The 18815-nt window shown below is 60.7% G+C and overlaps 1 protein-coding gene across 1 annotated transcript; it reads right to left on the bottom strand.

Annotated features, from left to right (window-relative positions):
* Nucleotides 1-273: 273 nt before the first annotated feature.
* On the bottom strand, nt 274-9947 carry CDHR2 (cadherin related family member 2). Its single transcript, XM_054287699.1, has 32 exons — nt 9856-9947; nt 9382-9440; nt 8993-9058; nt 8776-8915; nt 8503-8556; nt 8229-8318; nt 7651-7740; nt 7229-7351; nt 6994-7137; nt 6776-6851; nt 6470-6576; nt 6160-6390; nt 5913-6068; nt 5522-5689; nt 5194-5255; nt 4873-5113; nt 4536-4772; nt 4188-4257; nt 3486-4100; nt 3075-3146; nt 2752-2801; nt 2485-2636; nt 2195-2297; nt 2027-2115; nt 1754-1828; nt 1589-1666; nt 1449-1509; nt 1226-1350; nt 940-1053; nt 752-829; nt 588-648; nt 274-393 (listed from the first exon to the last, which is right to left on the bottom strand). Exons 1-32 carry the CDS (start codon nt 9945-9947, stop codon nt 274-276), a joined length of 3999 nt encoding a protein of 1332 aa, XP_054143674.1.
* Between the last annotated feature and the right edge of the window lie 8868 nt (nt 9948-18815).

The following is an 18815-nucleotide window of genomic DNA, read 5'->3' on the forward strand; positions in this document are numbered from 1 at the left end:
ACCTCCCTCCCCCGGGGCAGAAAGGGTCCTGGGGACAAGGAGCCCAGCTGAGCCCCACAGTGGCACCTCCCCTCTGGCACCAGCTGGTCCAAACCAGCATTTCATGCTGGGAGAGACGACTCCAAGCTGACTGAGCCCCCCAGGCAGATGGGCTGATGACCACAGGACACTGTGACCCGCCGTGGAAGAGTTTTATTGCCAGACACTGAACATATCAACACTGAAGCAGCTGCCTGAGTCCTGCTCTGGCCCTGCTGCGCCCTGTGAACCCGCTCACAAGTCCGTGGTGGTGAAGGTGGTGTTGAGGTATGCTGTTCTGCTGGGCTCCTTCATGTTCAGGGCAGCCACCAGCACCTCCTTGTCAGTGGGGTCTGTTGGCTGCATTTTGACCTGCTGCAGGAGGAGAGTGTGGTCAGAAGGGATGGGGGCAGAGATGGAGGGCAGGGACACCCACTCTTCCTTTCCCCTCTGTTTAGGGGTGCAGAGTAAAGGACACAAGGGGTCCATGAGGCCCTGGGGACCATAGCAGAGAGAAGAAGATGCAAGGTTCTCTGTCAGAACTCTCAGGACTCTCTTTGCACACTTACCTCGACCTCAAAGTTGTCATCTGCTGGTGCATTTACTGTGTTTTCATCCAGGGAATTCATGCTGTGGAGAAGGGAGAGTGGGAGGTAAAAAAGGACCCAGGCACTGGAGAAGTGAGGTATGAGGTGACAGCCTGTGGCCTTTGGGACCTGCCCACAGAGCTCACCTGGTCACAGAGATGGAGTCCTCGTGGAAGCCCAGGTCGTGGGAGGGATCTAGCGGGCGGTTCAGCATGGGGTTGGCCCTGGTCAGGGATGGGTGGCAGGTAAGTGCTGCCCCTTGGGGCACTGCAGCCCCTGGATGTGGGGGCAAGCCTGGTGTCCCCCCACCTGCTGCAGGGAGCCACTCACTCACCCCTCAGCATTGTACTGGTTGGTCCCAGGGATGCCAGCTCCCTGCTGTGCTGTTGCAGGGTTGAATGTTGTGGCCACCTTCAGAGCCTTCATGGCATTCAGCTTCCTCTTGTAGCTGCAGAGCCCAGGGATGGGGTGGGTGAGAGGGGCAGGGAGGAGCTGGGCTGTGGGATGGGGTGGGCTGAAGCAGGTTGGAGGATGGGGATGGGGATGGGGATGGGTCTGGGGGTGCTGGTGAGGATGCAGGTGGTGGGGGGTGATAGGAGGGGGTGCAGGCAGTGAAGTACCTCCTGGTGGTGAGCACCAAAACCAGGGTCATGATGAGGATGAAGATGAGCAGGAATGCTGCCAATCCTGCGATAATGCCAATCAGCTCCACCTCCTTGGTGGGCTTTGTCACCTCCCCGGGGCCCTGGCACAGAGCAGGGTTAGGGCACAGGGTTAGGGCACAGTTCCAGCCCCAGAGGGGTTGCTGCCCTCCCCCCCTGCCCCTTGCCTGGCCCCACTCACAATGACAGCCAGGCCCAGCTTCACCAGCTCAGCCAAGCCCACCGGATCGGACTGGATGAGTCTGCCAAGGAGAGCAGAGGTGTGAGCAGCTGGGCTGGTGCCAGCACATGGCAGTGCCCGTGCACAGCCCCAGCACTCACGTGATCAGGTCATTGACATCCAGGGCAGTGCCATTGCTGTACACGAAGTAGGCCTCCATCACCGACTTGGCATCCACGCTGCAGAGTCACAGAGATGGGGGCAGTGAGGTGCTGGGGCGACACCCCTGATGCCACCACCGTGTCCCCTTCCCCACCAGCACTCACTGGGTGTCACGGGTGTCCTCCACGCCTCGGATGGCCACCACGTAGACTGCTGCCTTGGTCACTGTGGTCAGGGCCCTAGGAACAAGAGACAGGGAGGGAAGCTGGGCTGGACATCCTGCTGTTCTGCTCAGGGGCACAGGAAGCAGACTGACCCCCTGAAGCCCCCTCCTCTGGTGGGGACCTGCCTGGCCCACCCTGTTCACAGTCCATGAAGCTGAGAGACACATTGGTGGGTCCATCCCTGCACCCCCAGCCCGGCCCAGCACCCCTTACAATTTAATATTTTCGGAGTTACTCTGGACTTCTTCCACCGTTGTCAGGAACTGGAGCCGAATGCGGTAGCTCTGATCCACCGTGAAGATCTGTGTGTGGGGACCAGGGGTGAGCAGAGCTGCCCTGGGTGGGTGGTGTCCTGGGACAGGGCTTGGGGGTGACACTCACACTCAGCACGGTCTGGGCTCTGTGCACCGGTTCCTCACCATCCTTAGCCTCCACTGTCACCTTGTACTGCCCCTTCAGAGATTCATCAAGGTTGCTGGCCACTCTGTGAGGACAGGGACATCAGTGATCCCACTGCACTGTCCCCTGCCATCCCTCAAGCCCCATCCTGCCTCCATGCCTAGGCGGACTCCAGAAAGGCTTTGTCCCCTTTGCAGCCTGCACTGACCCTGCAGCAGGCAGGAGCTGAGCTGCATCACCCCTCCCAGCCCAGCCCAGCCCCAGGGCCTCACCGGATACTCCCGATGTAGGCGCCCTTGTCAGGTGTTGTGGACACCCCAAAGAGGTTCTCGAAGGGCCGACTGCCCCCGCTGTCCTCCACAAGCACCACACTGACGATGGAGAAGGTGATGGTTCCCCCCAGCCCTGTGTCAGCATCTGTGGCCTGCAGGGATAGAGCATGGCAGGAGCATGGGTGGGAATGGCCCCGGCCTGCCCACGGTGGGGACAAGTGAGCAAGGCTCCACGGACTGACAGATACAGGTAGGGCAGCTCCTCACCTTCACAGTAGCCACTTGCAGTTCCACAGGAGAGATTTCGGGGACAACCACTGCCAGGAACAGACAGATGGATGGTGCAGTCATGCTGGTGAGCAGCCAGAATTGCTGCAGACCCCACGCCCACACAGCCCCAGGGTTCCAAGCACCCCCTGCTGCCCTTGGCCCCACAGCTTCCATGGAAAGCACTGAGTAACCCCAGCCTGGCCCCTGCACTGCTCAGCCCTGCCCTGGGCTTGGGGAAGAACCTCGCTGCTGGTGAATGTGGCAGGGCATGTGTGGGTGCAGCGAGGAGCCCACGAGATGTGCCAACCCCAGCTGCTCACCAAAAGTCTCTGAGATGGCCTCGAAGACTGGCGCGTTGTCATTCACATCAATAATGATGATCCTCAGGGTTTCTGCAAATGTCCCAAAAGTAGAGCTCTGATCACCAACAGAGCAGCCCTGCAGCACCATCCTCTGCTTCCTGTGGGAGCTCTGTTCTCCCAAAAAGCTCAGGTCAAGAGAACTGGAGACACCCTCCCTCTGTAGCCAAATCACCCAGCTCCCAGCTTCTTGTGGGAGGTGGGAGAGGCAGTCCCAGCTCCTGCCATGCCCAGTGCTGGAGAAGGAGGGGGCACTGGGGCTGTGCCACCCAGCACCTGCCCTGCCCATGGTGGGGAAGAGGGGGCACTGGGGCTGTGCCGCCCAGCACCTGCCCTGCCCATGGTGGGGAAGAGGGGGCACTGGGGCCGTACCGTTCTGGCTGTAGCGGTTTCCTTTCTCAGTGTACAGATCCTCCACTCTCAGTGTGAGCAGGACCCTGTCACACACCTCGTAGTCGATGTCCGAGCTGTTCACCAGCACTGAGCCATTGGGTGCCAGCAGGAACCAGTCCCAGCACACGTCCCCAGCACCGCTGTCCCCCTTGAAGCAGGCGACCGCCAGCTCCTCGAAGAGCAGCGAGTGGTTGGTGTCAGGGTCGAAGGCATTCAGAGTGTGGATCAGACCCTGCTGTGTCCCATTCTCAGCCACTGACACGTCCTGCAGCGAGCCTGGCAGGACGGTGGGGGGCTCGTCGTTGACATCGAGGATGTGGACTGTCACTGAGACATTGGCCCTGTCCCCGGCGTTGTCTGCAGCCGTGTTCTCTGCCAGCACCGTCAGGGTGAAGAACTTCTGCTCCAGCGTGTCGTAGTCCAGGAATATCTCAGGGTCTACAGACAGCTGCCCACTGTAGTTCCCTGGCCCCAGGCGGGTTGAGCGGATCAAGAAGTTGCTGGAGCCAGGGTCTCTTTCAAGCCGGAATGAAATGCGGGAATTGATCTCCGTCCTGTCGGCATCTGTGGCATTCACCTCACCCACAAAGGACCCTGCAGGTGGAGACAGACACTGAGTGGGCAGTGGGCACTGACTCAGGGCCACTGCTGGTCCCACAAACCTGGCCATGCAACTTCTACCTGGAGACTCTTCAAAGATGGAGAACTCATAGGACTGGTTGAGGAACACGGGAATGTTGTCATTCAGGTCCTGCAGAAGACAAAGCCGATGGCTGTAGCCCTTCCAGGAAACAGGATTCCCCACAGCCAGCTGGGGACAGGAGTGTGGGCACCTGCCTGCCCACAGGCAGGAGCTACACAAGCCCTCTCCTGCCTCCCTGCATCAACTATTCACTCTGCCCCCACAGAAAGCCTGGAGACATGGCACCTCTGCCACAGCCAAGGATTCCACAGCCCCGCCCTGCCCATCCATCCCAGCTCCAAGCCCCAGCCTGCCCCAGCATGTCCCTGCTTGTGCCCAGGGCTCACCCCCACGGTGATGGTGACGTTCACCGTGGTGTTCAGCGGTGGCTCGCCGTGGTCATACACCATCACTGTCACCACCATCTGTCCATGCTCATCCTCCAAGGCTTCACGGTCCAGCGGCTCTGTGCTGTGCATCTCACCTGTGTCTCTATTGATGGTAAAGTTGTTGCTGAACAGTCCTGGCAAGATCATGAAGCCCAATTTGCTGTTGGGGCTGTCAGGCAGGTCATTGTCGATGGCCTGAAAAGGTCAGCGTTTAGAACAGCGCTGTGGGTCACGTTGGGGACAGTCCCTCCCCTCTGAGAGCCCTGTCAGCCCTCCCACCTCTGCTGGCACATACCTGGATCTGTGTGCTAACATTCTGCCCCTCTTCCACGGAGATGAAGTAGGAGCCAATGACGATGGGTGCCATGTCGTTGGCATCCAGCACGGTGATCTCCAGCACCGTGGTGCCCACCAGGCCGCCCCCATCCCTGGCCTGCAGGTTGGCGTAGTAGATGGAGCGAGTCTCCCTGTCCAGCAAGCTCCCGTTGTGCACCAGCAGGGCCCCGCTTGTGGCGTTCACCATGAAGACATTGTGGCTGTGGCACACACAGAGCCCTCAGTGGAGCCCGCCCGCCAGGGTGATGCCCTGGTCGTGGCTGGCTCTGCCCTTACGTACATGTTCTCTGGGAGCAGCTGGTAGGTGATCTGGCCCAGGACACCGCTGTCTGGATCGTAGGCCTGAAAGACAGAAGGAACCATCTGGTCAGTCTGTTTCAGCCCTCAGAGCAGTGATGGGTGTGGGGCAGTGGCTGTTGGCAGTGAGCACCTCAAAAATGTGGCCCTATAGGCAAGGGGTGCCACCCTTGAGTACCCATTGGTCCTGAGTCCTTCCTGTGTGCATGGAGAGATCAGTGCCCTCAGCACAAGCTGTGCTAGAAGTGCTAGGTGTGCCCAGGGCCCTGCTTGGGGACATTAGGTGTGCCCCCTCCCTGCTCAGGCCTGACCGTGATGTTTGGGGAGATGACGGTGCCGTCGGGGCTGTTCTCCATCACAGACAGGCTGTAGGTGCTCTGGGGGAACTCAGGGATGTGGTCATTGCTGTCGATGAGCTCAATGGTCACGGTGGCCGTGGAGCAGCAGTCTGTAGGGTTCCCCGTGTCATTAGCAATGATCTGCAGGATTGAAAAGGGACTGTGTCTCACACGAGCCCCCAAACATTAGAGAGACCTGTCACACTCCAGCCCAGCTCCCCTGCACCAAACAAACTGCCAGGGCAGAGCCCTGCTCTGCTTTACTCCTGAGCTCTGCAAGAGGAGGGTCGTGTCCCCACTGTGCCCAATGCAGGCAGGGAGCAGGAGCTGCCTCCAGAGAGCAGGCCAGCCCTGCAAGTCCCACCTGCACCACCATGACATGGCTTATCTCGTAGTCCACTAAGGATGAGTTTTGCACCAGGATCTGGACTTCCCCTGCGCCCACAATCGTTGTGGGGAACACAGTGAAGGCGTTGGCATTCGGACCCTGCAGGCTCAGCTCAAAACTGCTGTTGATGCCCTGTCAGGGAGGGACAAGAGCCAGGGTGAGTGGTGCAGCAAGGACAGACACCAGCACCACAGCCCAGCACCATGGACAGGCTCCTTCCTACCTTATCTGGGTCGTAGGCAACAATGTTGAGGTTGGACACAGGCAGTCTGGTGGAGGAGTGCTCTATGATGCTGCCTATGAAGTTGTTCTGAGCGCTGGCAGAGAAGTTGCAGCTGGACAGGGAGCAGTTGTAGAACTGGGGCTTGTTGTCATTGACATCAGTCACCAAGATTGTCACCAGGGTGCTGGCCTGGGCCCTCTTGCCGTAGATATCTGTGTGCTCCTCACGTGCCTGGGGAGGAGGAGAGAGCAGGTTGGAGGGGCCCAGGGAGAGGAGGAGGATGGGGTTCCCCTTGCTGTGTCCTACTCACCGTGACTTGCAGCAGCACTTCCTCACTGGGCAGCTGCTCACGGTCCAGGGGCTCACTCACAGCGATGGCCCCCGTTGTATTGTTGATAACAAAAGGAACACTGGCATCTAGGACAAGGGGACAGCAGGAACCAGTGGTAGCCACTGGGAAAGGCAGGCCTGGCCCTCCCTCTGCCAGCAGGTCAGGCTGGCAGAGCCTGGATGCCCAGAACCAGTTTCCAGGATATCCCTTGCTGCCTGGCCACCCCTCCTGCTCATCCCACTGTGTCATTATCCCCTGCCTGCCCCATTCTGCCCCATCACTCACTGGTGATGATGTAGGAGATGTTGTCATTCACCCCTGTGTCTTGGTCCATGGCGGTGACAGTCAGCACAACGGTGCCCTGTGGGGACATGGCCATCAGGGAAGGACCTATGGCATCTCCAGCTGCCCACAGGCCTGCTGGCCCACACACTTCAGGGCATAAGAGCCCCCAAGGAGGGCCAGGGGCAGGGACATAACACTGGGGCAGGCAGGCTCCTGACCAGGTCACAGTTCTCAGGCACAGAACCCGAGTAGGGCTCATTGAGGAACCGTGGGTCCAGGTTGGGCACGTCTGTAATGGTCAGGGACAGGTAAGTAGAGCTATTCTGGACGGTCCAAACGTTGTGCAGCCATCCTCCACCATCCTGAGGAGCAGAGCAGAGCACCTGTCAGTCACACAGCCCCCTTACCTGGCAGCCCTGCACCCCCAGCCTGGATGGTCCTGGATGGTCCCACCTGGGCGAGGATCTTGATCTGGTAGAAAGTGTTCTTGGCATAGTCCAGGGAACCATTGAGCACCAGACTCCCATTGTTCAGGATGTAGAAGAGCTGGAGATTGTTCACGTTGTCTGGGATCACCTGAGCAGGGGACATCAGCCTGTGTCACCAAGGCAGGGAGCAGAGGTGTTGCAGCAGAGATGGGTGCTCCATCCCCATCTTTCTGCCAGGCTTGGCCCATGGGGACCCCCAACATTTACACCCAACCACCTGGCTCATGCCTGGCCTGAGACTGAAATCACCTTCCACCCGCTGCCCAAAACCTGCCTGCATCCCCAGAGTCTGCCCTGGCCGTGTCCCCCAGCACCTCAGCAGCACAGGGGTGGCCCAGGGGTGGGTTTGGCTGTGGTGTGACCCTCCCCACAGCGCTCTGTGCTCACCTCCTGGATTCTGTAGCTGACTTTGGAGGCGTTCCCGGTGTCGCTGTCGTTGGCAAACACGGTGTAGATGATGCTTTGCGCAGTCGTGTTCTGGGCACACAGAGCAGGGGGTGATGCTGTGCCTGGACCCCGCCAGCCCTGCCCTGGCATGCTCAGGGCTGCAGGTACTGCCCGGTGCCATGGGATGAGCTGCTGCCCTCGCTCAGGCCAGGCAGGGCTGGACCCCCTCCCCACCCTCCCTGGGAGGGCACACCCAGCCAGCCCTGGAGCTGCCTGATGGGGTCAGACCCGGCCCCACGCCCCATCTACCCCTTGATCCCCTGTCACGGTGTCCTGGGCTGGCACAGCTTGGGCACACCCTGAGCTCATTGCAAGGGCAGAGTCCCAGCCGCCTCAGGGTGACACAGAGGTTCCCACTGGGAATTGCCCTGGTGACAGAGTGCTCCCCCACGCCCAGACACATTGTCACCACACACCCAGGTGTGAGCTCACGCTGTTCCCAGCCCGTTGTTGTCCCGCTGCTGGCACACCCATGCCCCAGGAGCCACCCAGCACCCCTGCCCTGCTGCTCGAGGTACCTCGGGGATGTCAGCGTTATATGGCAGGTGCTGGAACACGGGGACGTTGTCATTGCGGTCCTCCACGATGATGGTGACTTTTTTGGAAACCTGCCAGGTGTCAGAGAGGGCACAAGGATGTGGGAGATGGTGGCCAGCAGAGCTGGGTGCAATTCTGGCCTGCTGTGCCCACCCTGGCTGGCCAGCCAGCATCACCCACCCGCTTCCAACTGCCTCCCCTTGCCCATGGGGGTCCCTTCCCCCTGCAGCCCCCAGCCCTTGCCCCAGCACTCACCTCAGAGTTTACACCATCTGACACTTTGGCAGTGATGGTGAGCCTGGCCTGGAGCTGAGGGGACACAAGGCAGGACTTGGTCAGGGCCAAGGTGAAGCTCAGTCCTTGGATGGCTGAGCCCCAATCTCTGTGTAGGGCTGAGCCCCAGTCTCTGTGAGGACAGCTTTCCCTCCTGGGGTTCTGGGGCCAGGGAGGGACCCACAGGCTCTGCCTCCATCCATACCCCCAGATTCCCACTCAGGCAGGGACACTGACCCCATGCTCTGCCCTCACCTCACGGTCCAGGGAGTTCCTCAGTGTCACTCTGCCTGATTTGGAGTCCACAGAGAAGTAGAAGGCATCTGTGCCTTCAATTTGATAGGTGAGAGGGTCGTGGTCCAGGTCATAAGCCTCCAGCTGGAAAGCAAACTGGTCTGGGGGCACAGGCAGGGTCAGAACCCCCCAGTCACTGCTCTGACACCCCAGCCCTTCTGGAGACCCCCCCACTCACCCAGCTCCAGGTCCTCAGGCACGTAGAAGAGGGTTGAATTGATGATGGGGACGGTGTTTCCTGAAACTACAGGAGAGAGGAGCTGAGCGCCATCACCGTGCTGGGCACACCCACGCCTGGCAGCACCTCCTCAGCTCCAGCCCGAGCTCCCAGCCGTGGTTTGGGTCTCCATGGCAGGCAGGGGAACCCCCAGCCCTCGTGCCCATCCCACACCTGCAGCCCCCACGCTCTCCCTGCTGTCCAGCCCTGCCCTGCCATGGGTCTCCAGTGGGGCAGGCAGTGGTTTTGGGGTCACAGGTTCCCCCAGAGAATGGAGAAAGAGTATTGGGGGGTGAAAGCAGCTCCAACACCTCCCACCCACCCATGGCAGACGCCAAGAGAGTCCTTACCTGTTGCCAGGAGGAAGGGGAGCAGCAGCCAAGAGCGCCATGCCATCCTGCCAGGATGCCTGTGGGCACACAGCAGGGAAGAAGCACCTCAGAGGCTGAGGCTGCCCCCAAACCCCTCCTGGGGAGCAGCCACCAGGGCAGGAGAGGGGCTGGTGGGGACAGTCCCCTCTGCTGAGTTGGGCTGGTGAGCAGACACCAGGCTGCACACTGCACTCCTGGGCATGGGAGGGCAGGGGTGACCTCCAGGTGTGCCTGGGGGACCCCAGGAGCCTGTCCTGGGCATGGCTGGAGGCTCCGCTGCTTGTGCCCAACAGGGCCTCTCCAAGCAGAGCTTTGAGCTCAACAGTAACCCATGGCATGACTAGGGTGTCTCCCTGCTTGTGCCAGGGCCTGTGGGCAGCCCCACAGCTGGCAGACACCCCCCCATGGAGCAGGGTGCCTGTGGGGGCCGGGACAGGGGCTGCCATCCCTTACCTGTGGCTGTGTCCCTGGGGATGCTGCCTCTGCTCTCTCATCTTGACACTGCCAGACCTTTGCCTCCTGCAGTAAACATGTTCATCAATCATTAACTGCAATTAAGGGGTGAGAAATCCCTCCCCCCTCTTCTGTATTCCATGTTCTCATCCCGCAGCTCCCACCCAGCTCAGCTCCAGGCTCACTCCCCAAACCAAGTGCCCAGCTCTCCATGCTGGGTGCTGTCCCTCAGCATTCAGCCACCCCAGCCTGCAGCCACGGGACCCCAGCTCCCAGCAGGGGTGTGGAGCCTGCAGGGGTGCAGAGGGACCCCAAACCACCCCAGGAGACCAAAGGGGGCTTAGGGAAATGCCCTGCATCCCCTGGGCTGGGGACACTGGGGTCCTACCAGGACAGGGGCTGGGCACCAGCCTTGTGGTGTGGCCACTGGGGCGGGTGCCTGGGGCCCTCTGCACCCCCTGCCACCCACTCCCCTCCCAGGAGCTTGGCCCAGCCTCCCTGACCTACTTCAGACCCGCTAGGACAAGGGTGGATTGTCCAGCTCTGCTGAGGCAGAAAAGGGCTGGGAGGTGGCGCTGGGGGGGCATGGCCAGCCTGTTGGACCCCCGCATCCCTGGCCCTATTCCCTGGGGAACCCACAAGGCCTGGAAACTGCAGAAACTCTGGAGCCTCTCCAGACACTCAGCCTGCTCTGAGGTTCCCATCTCAGCCCACACCTGGGTCAGAGCACCCCCAGAGCAGAGGCTGCAGGGGACACACTGTGAGCATCCCTTAGCAAAGCTCTCCTGAGCAGGTCCAGGACCAGCCCAGCTCCTGCAAAGGCTGCTCCAGGACATCCTCACAGACACCCCATGAGCTGCCTGCGGTCACCCCCAGAGTCCCCAAGGGCTGTCCTGGGTTCCCTCCCCTGAGATTCCTGGGGCTGATGCTGGACACTGTTCTACAAACTGTCCCTTGCTGTCCTGGGGCACTTCCACACCTCCCAGGGCTGTCATGAGGCATCCACAACTACCTGAAAAGCGGCTGTAGCCAGGTGGGACTCGACCTCTTCCCACCGGCAACCAGTGAAGGTTTAGGTTGGACATCAGGAAGAATTTCTTCACGGAAAGGTTTGCGAGGCTCTGGAACGGGCAGCGCAGGGAGGTGGTGGAGTCACCGTCCCTGGAGATGTTTAAGCCAAGACTGGATGTGGCACTTAGTGCCACGGTCTAGCTGGCATGGTGTTGTTGGGTCATAGCTTGGGCTGCATGATCTCAGAGCTCTGTTCCAGCCTAGCTGATTCTGTGATTCTGTGATTCCGGTGACGGTCCCAGCCGGTGCGGTGCCGCTCGGAGCATTACGGCCGCGATCCCCCGGTGCATTTCTGCTGCGCCGCTCTTCGGTTCATTACGGCAGGAGGCGGCGGGCGCGCCCATCGCGGCGGCGCGGGGGGGGAGGCGGCGCTGCGCGGGGAGGGGGGGCAGCGCGGCGCGGCCGGTTCCATCGGCGCGGCGGGCGCGGGGGCGCCATGAGGCGGGGCTGAGGCCGGAGCGGGAGCGGCACCGGGACTGGCACCGGGACGGACACGGAGCCCGGCGGGCCCGGCCGCCGCGCCATGCGAGCGGGCTGAGGGGCGGGCAGCGCCGGGGCACGGCACCGAGCGCCGGGGGCGCGCCTCCCGAAGGTACGGGGCGCGGCGGCGGCCGCAGGCCCGGGCTGTGCGGGGCAGGGCCGGGGCACCGTGGGGAGGCGGCGGGCAGGGCCCGGGGCTGGGGGAAGGGGGAGGGCGGCCCCGGGGCAGCGGGACGGGGAGGGCGGCGGGCAGGGCCCGGAGCGATGGGGCGGATGCGGGGCTGCGGGGCCCGGTGCGGCGGGCGGAGGAGCGAGCGCGGCCCGGTGCGGCGGGGGCGGCCGGGCCGGGCCCGGCCCGGTGCGCGGAGGGGGCGGATGGCCGGCGCGGGCGGGGGTGGCGGCTGCCGGGGCATTGGGGTTCGGGGGAGCGGCCGTGAAGCGCAGCCAGGCCCGGTGCAGCCGCAGGGCGGTGGGAGGAGCCCCCGCTGCTGGGGGAGCCCCGCGGGAACGGGGGGGCAGCGGGCAGGGAACCGGAGCGCGGCTGCCCGTGGGGGCTGTACGAGCCTGCCCCGGCCGGAGCCCCTTCCTGGGGTCTCCCGCGACCCCGGCCGGGCGGGAGTCAGGGGCTTCTGCTGAGGTGGTTGTCTGGCTTCAGTTGGGGGCTTCTGACTGGCTGTGTCCGCGTCCCGCCGGGCACCTCGCGGTGTCCCGTCCGCCGTTCCACCGGACCCGGTAAACTGTGCCAGCTCGGGGCAAGCTCCGGTGTGGGACAGGGGACGGGAGGGGAAGTGGTGAAACTCTTCGGAAAGTTGTCCCTGGGGAGGAGGTAGGAAACAGATGAGTCCGAGGCGACGGGGTGGGGGCAGTGGCACCCGGGGTGGGGGCAGTGGCACAAGCCGTGCTGCCGGCCCGGCAGGATCTGTGCTGGCACCGCGGGCTGTGTGTGGGCCCGTGGCAGCCCTGTCCCACGGAGGACGTGTGGGACCGCGCTGTGGGCAGCTGGGATGCGCTCCAGGGTTTGCTCTCCCGGGCAGGAGTTGAGCTCCATGGCTAGGCAGGTTCTGTTTCTCTGTCTGGGGTCAGCCCCTCTTCACAGGAGCGTGGTTCTGTTTTGTGCTGGTACCTTGTCCATCAGCTCTGCACCGGCCCCGTGCTCAAGCACAAGTGGCTGTGTGTGCCTGCAGCTCCAGACATCATCCCTGTGCTTGCCTTCTGTCTGTCCTGTGCCAGTGCCCTGCTCTGTCCCTCTCACACCTGCTCCCATGTCGGCTCTGATGGCCCAGGACCTCGAGGCCCCTCTCGAGGTGGGGTCCTGTGTGCCGGGGAGATGCGCAGGGCAGGGCCCGGCGGGGCAGGTGTGTCCCCGGGGCCAGCAGGAGCCCCGGGAGGAGGAGGAGCAGCTGTCGGAGGAGAGCCGGCTGCGTCTGATGTCACTGCGGTGCATGGTGGGTAATTATGCACGTTGCAATGAAAATAATAAGGCCGGCTCCATAGTGGTGTCTAAAAATACTGCTAATGCGGAGTGCCTGCTGGGTGCCTTTGTTTGTCACCTTTGGGTGTCTGCTCTGGGGCTGGCCGGGTGCTGTCACACCCCTCGAGCAGCGGGTTAGGTTTAGCAGGTGAAATGTGAACCCTCCATTCCCCCCCGCGTTGGGACACGGTGCCAGTGGAGACAGGGCAGGTGTTGGCATGGCAGGTGAGGCAGGAGGCACCTGTGTGTGTTTGGGAGGCTCCCGTGCCACCTCCCTGCACGCAGCCATGCAGGGAGTCCCGGTGGGATGGCAAAGCTTTGTTTCCCAGCCTTGCTTGGAGCTGGGCTCTCTCCAAGTGGTGAACAGAAATCTTTCCTGATATCCCCTGGCGGCGAGCACCAGCTGGTTTGAGTACAGATCAGGATTTGGGCCCTGGTGGTGTGGTCTGTCCATCACTGGCATTGTGTGGGCAGGGCAGAGCTCACGGAGCTGGGGCTGCCGGACCTTCCCTCTGTGGTGCTGCCATGGTGTGTCCTGGCACTGACAGGACTCAGACTGTGGCAACTTGCTGCTTTCTGTGCACAGGTGGGAGAGAGGGAGGGATATGCACCTGGAACAGAGGGAAATGACGTGATAGGTGCTGGGGGGGCACCTGGGTGCTGGCCAAGGGCTGCCCAGCACTTTGATGTCCACTCTGTGGGCTCTGCCTGGATGCTCTCGGTGCAGCTCTGGCTGCTGCTGTGGTCCCTCCATCTGCTGCCAGGCTCTGGAAGATCCTGCAGTGGAGGGAGAGGCTTGCAGGGGTGGCAAGAGCCATCTGGAGCCTTCTGGCCTGGCAGGCCGGCAGGGGGAAGGTGTTGTGTGTGTGGCAGGGCAGCAGCAGAGGGCTGGGAAGGGCAGGAAGCACTGAGCCCGTGTGCCTGGCTCTCAGTGACGAGCCCCTTCCGCTTTGTGTGCAGGAGGTCACAGAGGTGGCGGCTGCTCTTGGTTCCCAGCTGGTGCTTGTGGTGGGCTCTGGCTCCAGCTGTCAGCTGTGGGAGCTGAGCCTTGTCCCTCTTCACTGGGCAGCAATCAGGGAGATGTCACCTTGCTGGCATGCTGGGCTGCCTCGCCTTTAGGGTCACAGCTGCGTTCTTGGGGCCCTTCAGGAGAGGGAGCGTCGCTGCTGCCTCTGTTCTTGCCAGGTGCTCACTCCCACCTCTGAAGCCGCATGGCAGTGGTGTTCCCCTGAGCAGTGAAACACACTGTCCCTGCCTGCTGGGCTGTGTGGCTCCCTTTGGTGAGTGAGGAACAAGGAATGGGGTGGGAGACTTTGTGAATCCCATTGATCCACACCATGGAAGCTGCGTGTTTGCATCTGCCTGTCCAGGACCAGGGCCCTGTGAGGGGAATTGATCAAGCTGTAAAACCTAGAGCCAGCTAATGAAATAGGGACTATAGATTTTTATTTTAAATGGAAGAGAGTTTAGGAGAGATTTAATTATCCTTGGTTTATGGACCTGTTAGAGGAATGAAATAACAGCTGGCAGGTAAGGGTTGGGCTTCATCTTGCATCACTTTTCTCTCAGGTTTGTCTGCAGAACTGTCCCAAGTCCTGCCACCCAGGGTAGAGTAGGCAATGATGTAAAGTCACTTGGAGCAGAGTTAGACAGAGTCCTGCTTATCCTGCTGGGTGTCCCTGCTTCCTGCTGGGAGTACGTGTGCTGAAATAGCAGAGGGGCTGACCCTGGCAACTGGGGCTGGTGTAAGAACAGCTGTCCTTGGTCCCTGGGGCTTGGTGTGGGCCAGTCCTTGTGCTCGTGGACAGCAGAGAGTTTGGGAGCCCTGTGCTCTCTGGGCTGTCTCCCTGTAGGTGTCATTTCCTGGAGCTGTGGGCACTGAGCTCTCGCTGACGCTCGGGTACCTGCGCAGTGTGTGGAGTTTGTAAGGGAGAGCTGCAGGGCGCTGGGATGTGCTGGGCTCAGCTGTGTGTTGGACACAAGCTGTAACGCTGTCACTACAGCCACTCCTCCTGTGTGCATCCACTCCACTGTCACGTGAGGCTGCCCTCGGGGCACGGCTCGCTGCTGGTGGCAGGCGCAGGCGCTGGCTTTCAGCAGACGAGCCTGGCTTCCGGATGCTTTTGGGGTTTTCACCCCTTTATTGAGGAGCTGGGACACAGCATTTTCCCACGATCCCGTGGCTCCATGCTTGGAGCAGCATGGTTTGTCACCTGCTGTGTGTGGGTAATTGGTTGGCCAAGGGGTTTTTGTACCCACCTTGCAGGCACAGCGTGTAGGGTGCCAGTCTGATTGTCCAGAGGCTGCTAAAACATCCGAGGAAGCTGCTGGTGCTGGGGAGCTCTGCCAGAGCCCTCTGACATCGATGCAGGAACTTGGGAGAGCCAAGCCCTGTGGTCATGAGCTGCGCGAGGATGTTGCGTGGCTCCCTGAGACAGGTCAGTTCCAGAGGGGAGCAGTGTGGGTCTGTGCTGTCAGCTCACAAGGGTGTTGGGAGAAGTCAGCCTGCTGACTCTCTGGGCAGCAGAGCTGCACCATGGTGCTTATCCTTTCCTCCACCCTTGCACCTGCAAGTCCTCAGCATTTCAGGGCAGGAGCTGTTTCCTGGAGGGCACAAGCAGACCATGGGTCCCATGTTCAGTGTGGCATGTCTGGGTTTTCTGGAGTGGGGTGGTTTGGGAGGGCTCCACACTTTGCTCTGTGCATGGCAGAGCGTGAGGTTGAGCAGTGTCCCCAGCAAACAGCGCTCGTTGCGGGCCTTGGGAATATTATTTTCTAGCTGCAGGCTGGTCCCTGGAGACCTGCTCTCACTGGCTGCAGAGCTGTAGTTCTGGGTCTTCCTTGGTTACCCTGGAAAGTAGGATTTTAGCTCAGCCATGCAGAGCAGAGGACTGGCCTGCAGTACTGTGTGTTAGGAGCTGCTTTCTCTCGGGTGAGCCTGTGTCCTGGTGATCCAGGCCTCTGGCATCTCTGCTGTTGCCCCTGGGAAGGGAGGGCCCCGTTCTGGTCCTCCTTCCCCCGAGCCTGGCAGTGCTGAGGCGTGGTGCCCTCCGGCAGGTTGTCTTTCCCCTGCTGGGCTGGTGGGGCTCCCTAGCTGTATTTGCATTTTGAGACAAGTGTCTTAGTTGGTTTTCTCTCCATGCCTGTGCTTTGGGAAAGTGGTGAACAATAAAATCTGCCGTTGAGAGCTGTAGCAGAGGTCAGGCAGCTCCTGTGCCCCAGGCTGCTCTCTTGTCACCGCAGTTGCGCTTTGTGCGCGGGGGCTGTCAGCTTGAAAGTCGTGTTTTTGTTCTTAAAACCAACCCCAGGCTCTGGTGTGGGGTTCTCTGAGTGATGTACAGGGACATATTGCAGCAAACCTCCTCTGCACTTAGGGTAGTGGTCACTCCCTGTTTTGGTGCATCTTATAAGCAGCCTCTTGGCAAATTTTTAATCAAGGACAAAGGAGGGTAAATGGTTGCTGAAAATCCTGAGTTTCTCTGAGCTCCTTTCTGAAAGTGATTGTTGCAGGTTGTCCATGTCCCTGCAGGCTTCTTAAAATGCAAAACAAACCACCCAGCCCAACTTCCTGACTGTCACTAGCGCTTTCAAGAGACGCTTCGTTTTGCTGAGTGGTAACGAAGCTGCTCTTTGCCATCCTCCAGCTCCTGCCTCTGCCCGTGTCCCTTTGCAGGAGCTGCTCTGACCGAGAGCAGTGGGGAAGGTGTCTGGAGCCTGGACCCTCCTACCCTCGGCCACTCGCTTGGCAGATGCCATTTACACTGTCCACAGCCTGTAGACAGCAGGCTGGACTCAGAGAGATACTTGTGGAGCGGTGACAGATGAGCTGGGGACTCCAGGGATGCTGTGTGGGGAAGGGAAAGAGGAGTGATCCCTCCTCCCTGTGCTGGCTCTGTCCAAGGAGAGATTGGGTCTGGTTTAGGAAAGGGCTGTCTGAAATGAGAACTTAGAGTGAAGGGCAGAGGAGTGTGGAGTCCTGAAAAGCAGCATCTTGTAGTAGGAAGGAAAGGAAGGACCAGGGAGTCTACCCAGGCAGCAGGTTGGAGATGGACGTGGTGGCATTTGCTCTTTTCCTCCCACCCATGTGCAACTGAATTGTGGAAGTGGCTGCTGCAAGATGCCTGGACAGACAGAGGTGTGTGTATATCTCAGCATGCTTCTGTTCAGGGCAGAAGAGGCCACCCAGGAGAGAGGAGGACACAACCCATTCCTTGGTGCTGCTGAGCTACAGAGGTGGCCAAGCTGGACTCGGTTGCTGCACCTGCAGCCTTCTGGTCATGCTATTCAGGTTGTGCTGGTGTTTCTAGGGCAAAGGAAGGAAGGTGGAGATCTCTGCAGATTATTTACCCTGTTCAAAGGAAATGAAGGCTTGTTGCAAGCTTACTGTTTATCTGTGCTCACTCTGCTTTGAACTTGCTGGATGGTGTCAGTTGGGGTAGGTGTCAGGTGTGGATGCTGCCTCTGAGGTCCTGGCTTGCTACAGGCTCTGGCTCAGGGGAGGAAGGTGCTGCTGGTTCTCCCTCTGCAGTGCAGCTCAGCCATGCTATTAGACATCAGAGAATCCACGTGGGAGAGATCGACAGGAAACTGGGCGTTATCAGTTCCGCTGCCTGTGCAGCTACTCGCTCCTCATGTCAGCATCCTCCACGTGTGTGTGGCTGGAGGCGTTTGATGGGAGTGCTGTCAGCCCGGGGGTGGGAGTGGGTGGCGTGTGATCATGGCAGAGGCGTCCTGCCTCCACTGCCAGTGAACTCAGCTCCACCCGGTGTGTGGAGCAGGGAGGGAGCTCCTTGCTCCCCCATCTCCACAGTGGAGAAGCGCTTCACCCTGCTGATGTTGGGGTGTCCCATGTCCCCTGGTGCTTGTGTTGGGCCTTGGATAGGGTAGGGACACTCCCACTGCTCCTCCCTCCCTACAGTCTGAGAGCTTCTGTGTTCTTGGTGACAGTTTCTTCAGGCTTTTTTTCTAGGCCCTGGGGAGAAAAGAGTAAGATCTGGGGCCTCTTTCTCTCCCTGGACTTGTGTGAGAGGCCCAGGAGAGTGTGGAGATGAAGCATTGGCATGCGGAGAGTTGGGGAGAGCATAGGGCAGACCAAGCCTGCAGTGGGAGATGTGCTCTCACCACTGGATCACCCTGGCTAATCCTGTGTCAGACCTGACCTATATATGGGGCGAGGGAGGTGGCATGTCTGTGGCAGCAGATGGTCTCTTAAAGAGCCTGGGCTCAGGGAGACTTTGTCCTGCTGGCCCCTGGCTATCCTGAAGGAAAGGATGGGCCACCTGTCGGCTGTAGAGCATCCAGGTTCAGCCTGAGCAGCCCCTGCACATAGGGAGCTATCTAAAGCTGACGGGCTGTCCCACTCACCAGGGGTGTCACAGGTCTCTGTGGCTGGACTGGGATCCCTTGTCCTGGCCCAGAAGCATTGAGCAGCCTTACCAGCCTTGCTGTAGCATCCTTTGGGCCCCTCACATGGCTTTTCAGGCAGAGCTCTGTGCCTGGGACAGTGTGATGTGGGGGTCTGTGTGCATGGCTGTGTCCCTGAGACAGTGTGGGCAGAGCTGTTTCCACACGCTCTGATCCTGTGGCTGGATGTGATGGTGCCCCATCCTCACTGGGCACAGCCATGCGCAGCGTGGCTGTGCCAGGGGAATGATGCAGCCTGGCTGGGCAGGGAGCGTGAGCAGCGTGTGAGCTGTGTCCCATCGATGGCTTCTCCTGATGCCTCCTGAGGACATCGATAGCTGCTGCCCACGGGGAAGCTGCTGCTGCTGGAGCGGGTCTGGAGGCAGTGTCTGCACAGATATCCACCATCTGTGGCCTCTGCCTGCTGCTGCTGCTCTGCCCAGGATCAGACCAGGTCCTGGCAGTCTTGTGAAGGTGCAGTGCTGCCTCTGCCCACAAACAATGGCAAGGTCAAAGGACAGAGTGTTGTTTTCCT

Source organism: Melozone crissalis, unplaced genomic scaffold, assembly GCF_028551555.1.
Source record: "Melozone crissalis strain CALT ecotype California unplaced genomic scaffold, PUWL_Pcris_2 ptg000061l_1, whole genome shotgun sequence".
Taxonomy (NCBI): domain Eukaryota; kingdom Metazoa; phylum Chordata; class Aves; order Passeriformes; family Passerellidae; genus Melozone; species Melozone crissalis.

Bases quoted from the DNA above. Each gene is read 5' to 3' on its own strand.
- CDHR2 (XM_054287699.1), bottom strand. From the start codon at position 9,947: ATGATTGATGAACATGTTTACTGCAGGAGGCAAAGGTCTGGCAGTGTC. The intron at 8,319-8,502 runs GTGAGTGCTGGG...GACACCTGGCAG, and splicing joins CAGATGGTGTAAACTCTGAG to GTTTCCAAAAAAGTCACCAT. The intron at 5,690-5,912 runs GTGGGACTTGCA...TCAATCCTGCAG, and splicing joins GCCATGTCATGGTGGTGCAG to ATCATTGCTAATGACACGGG.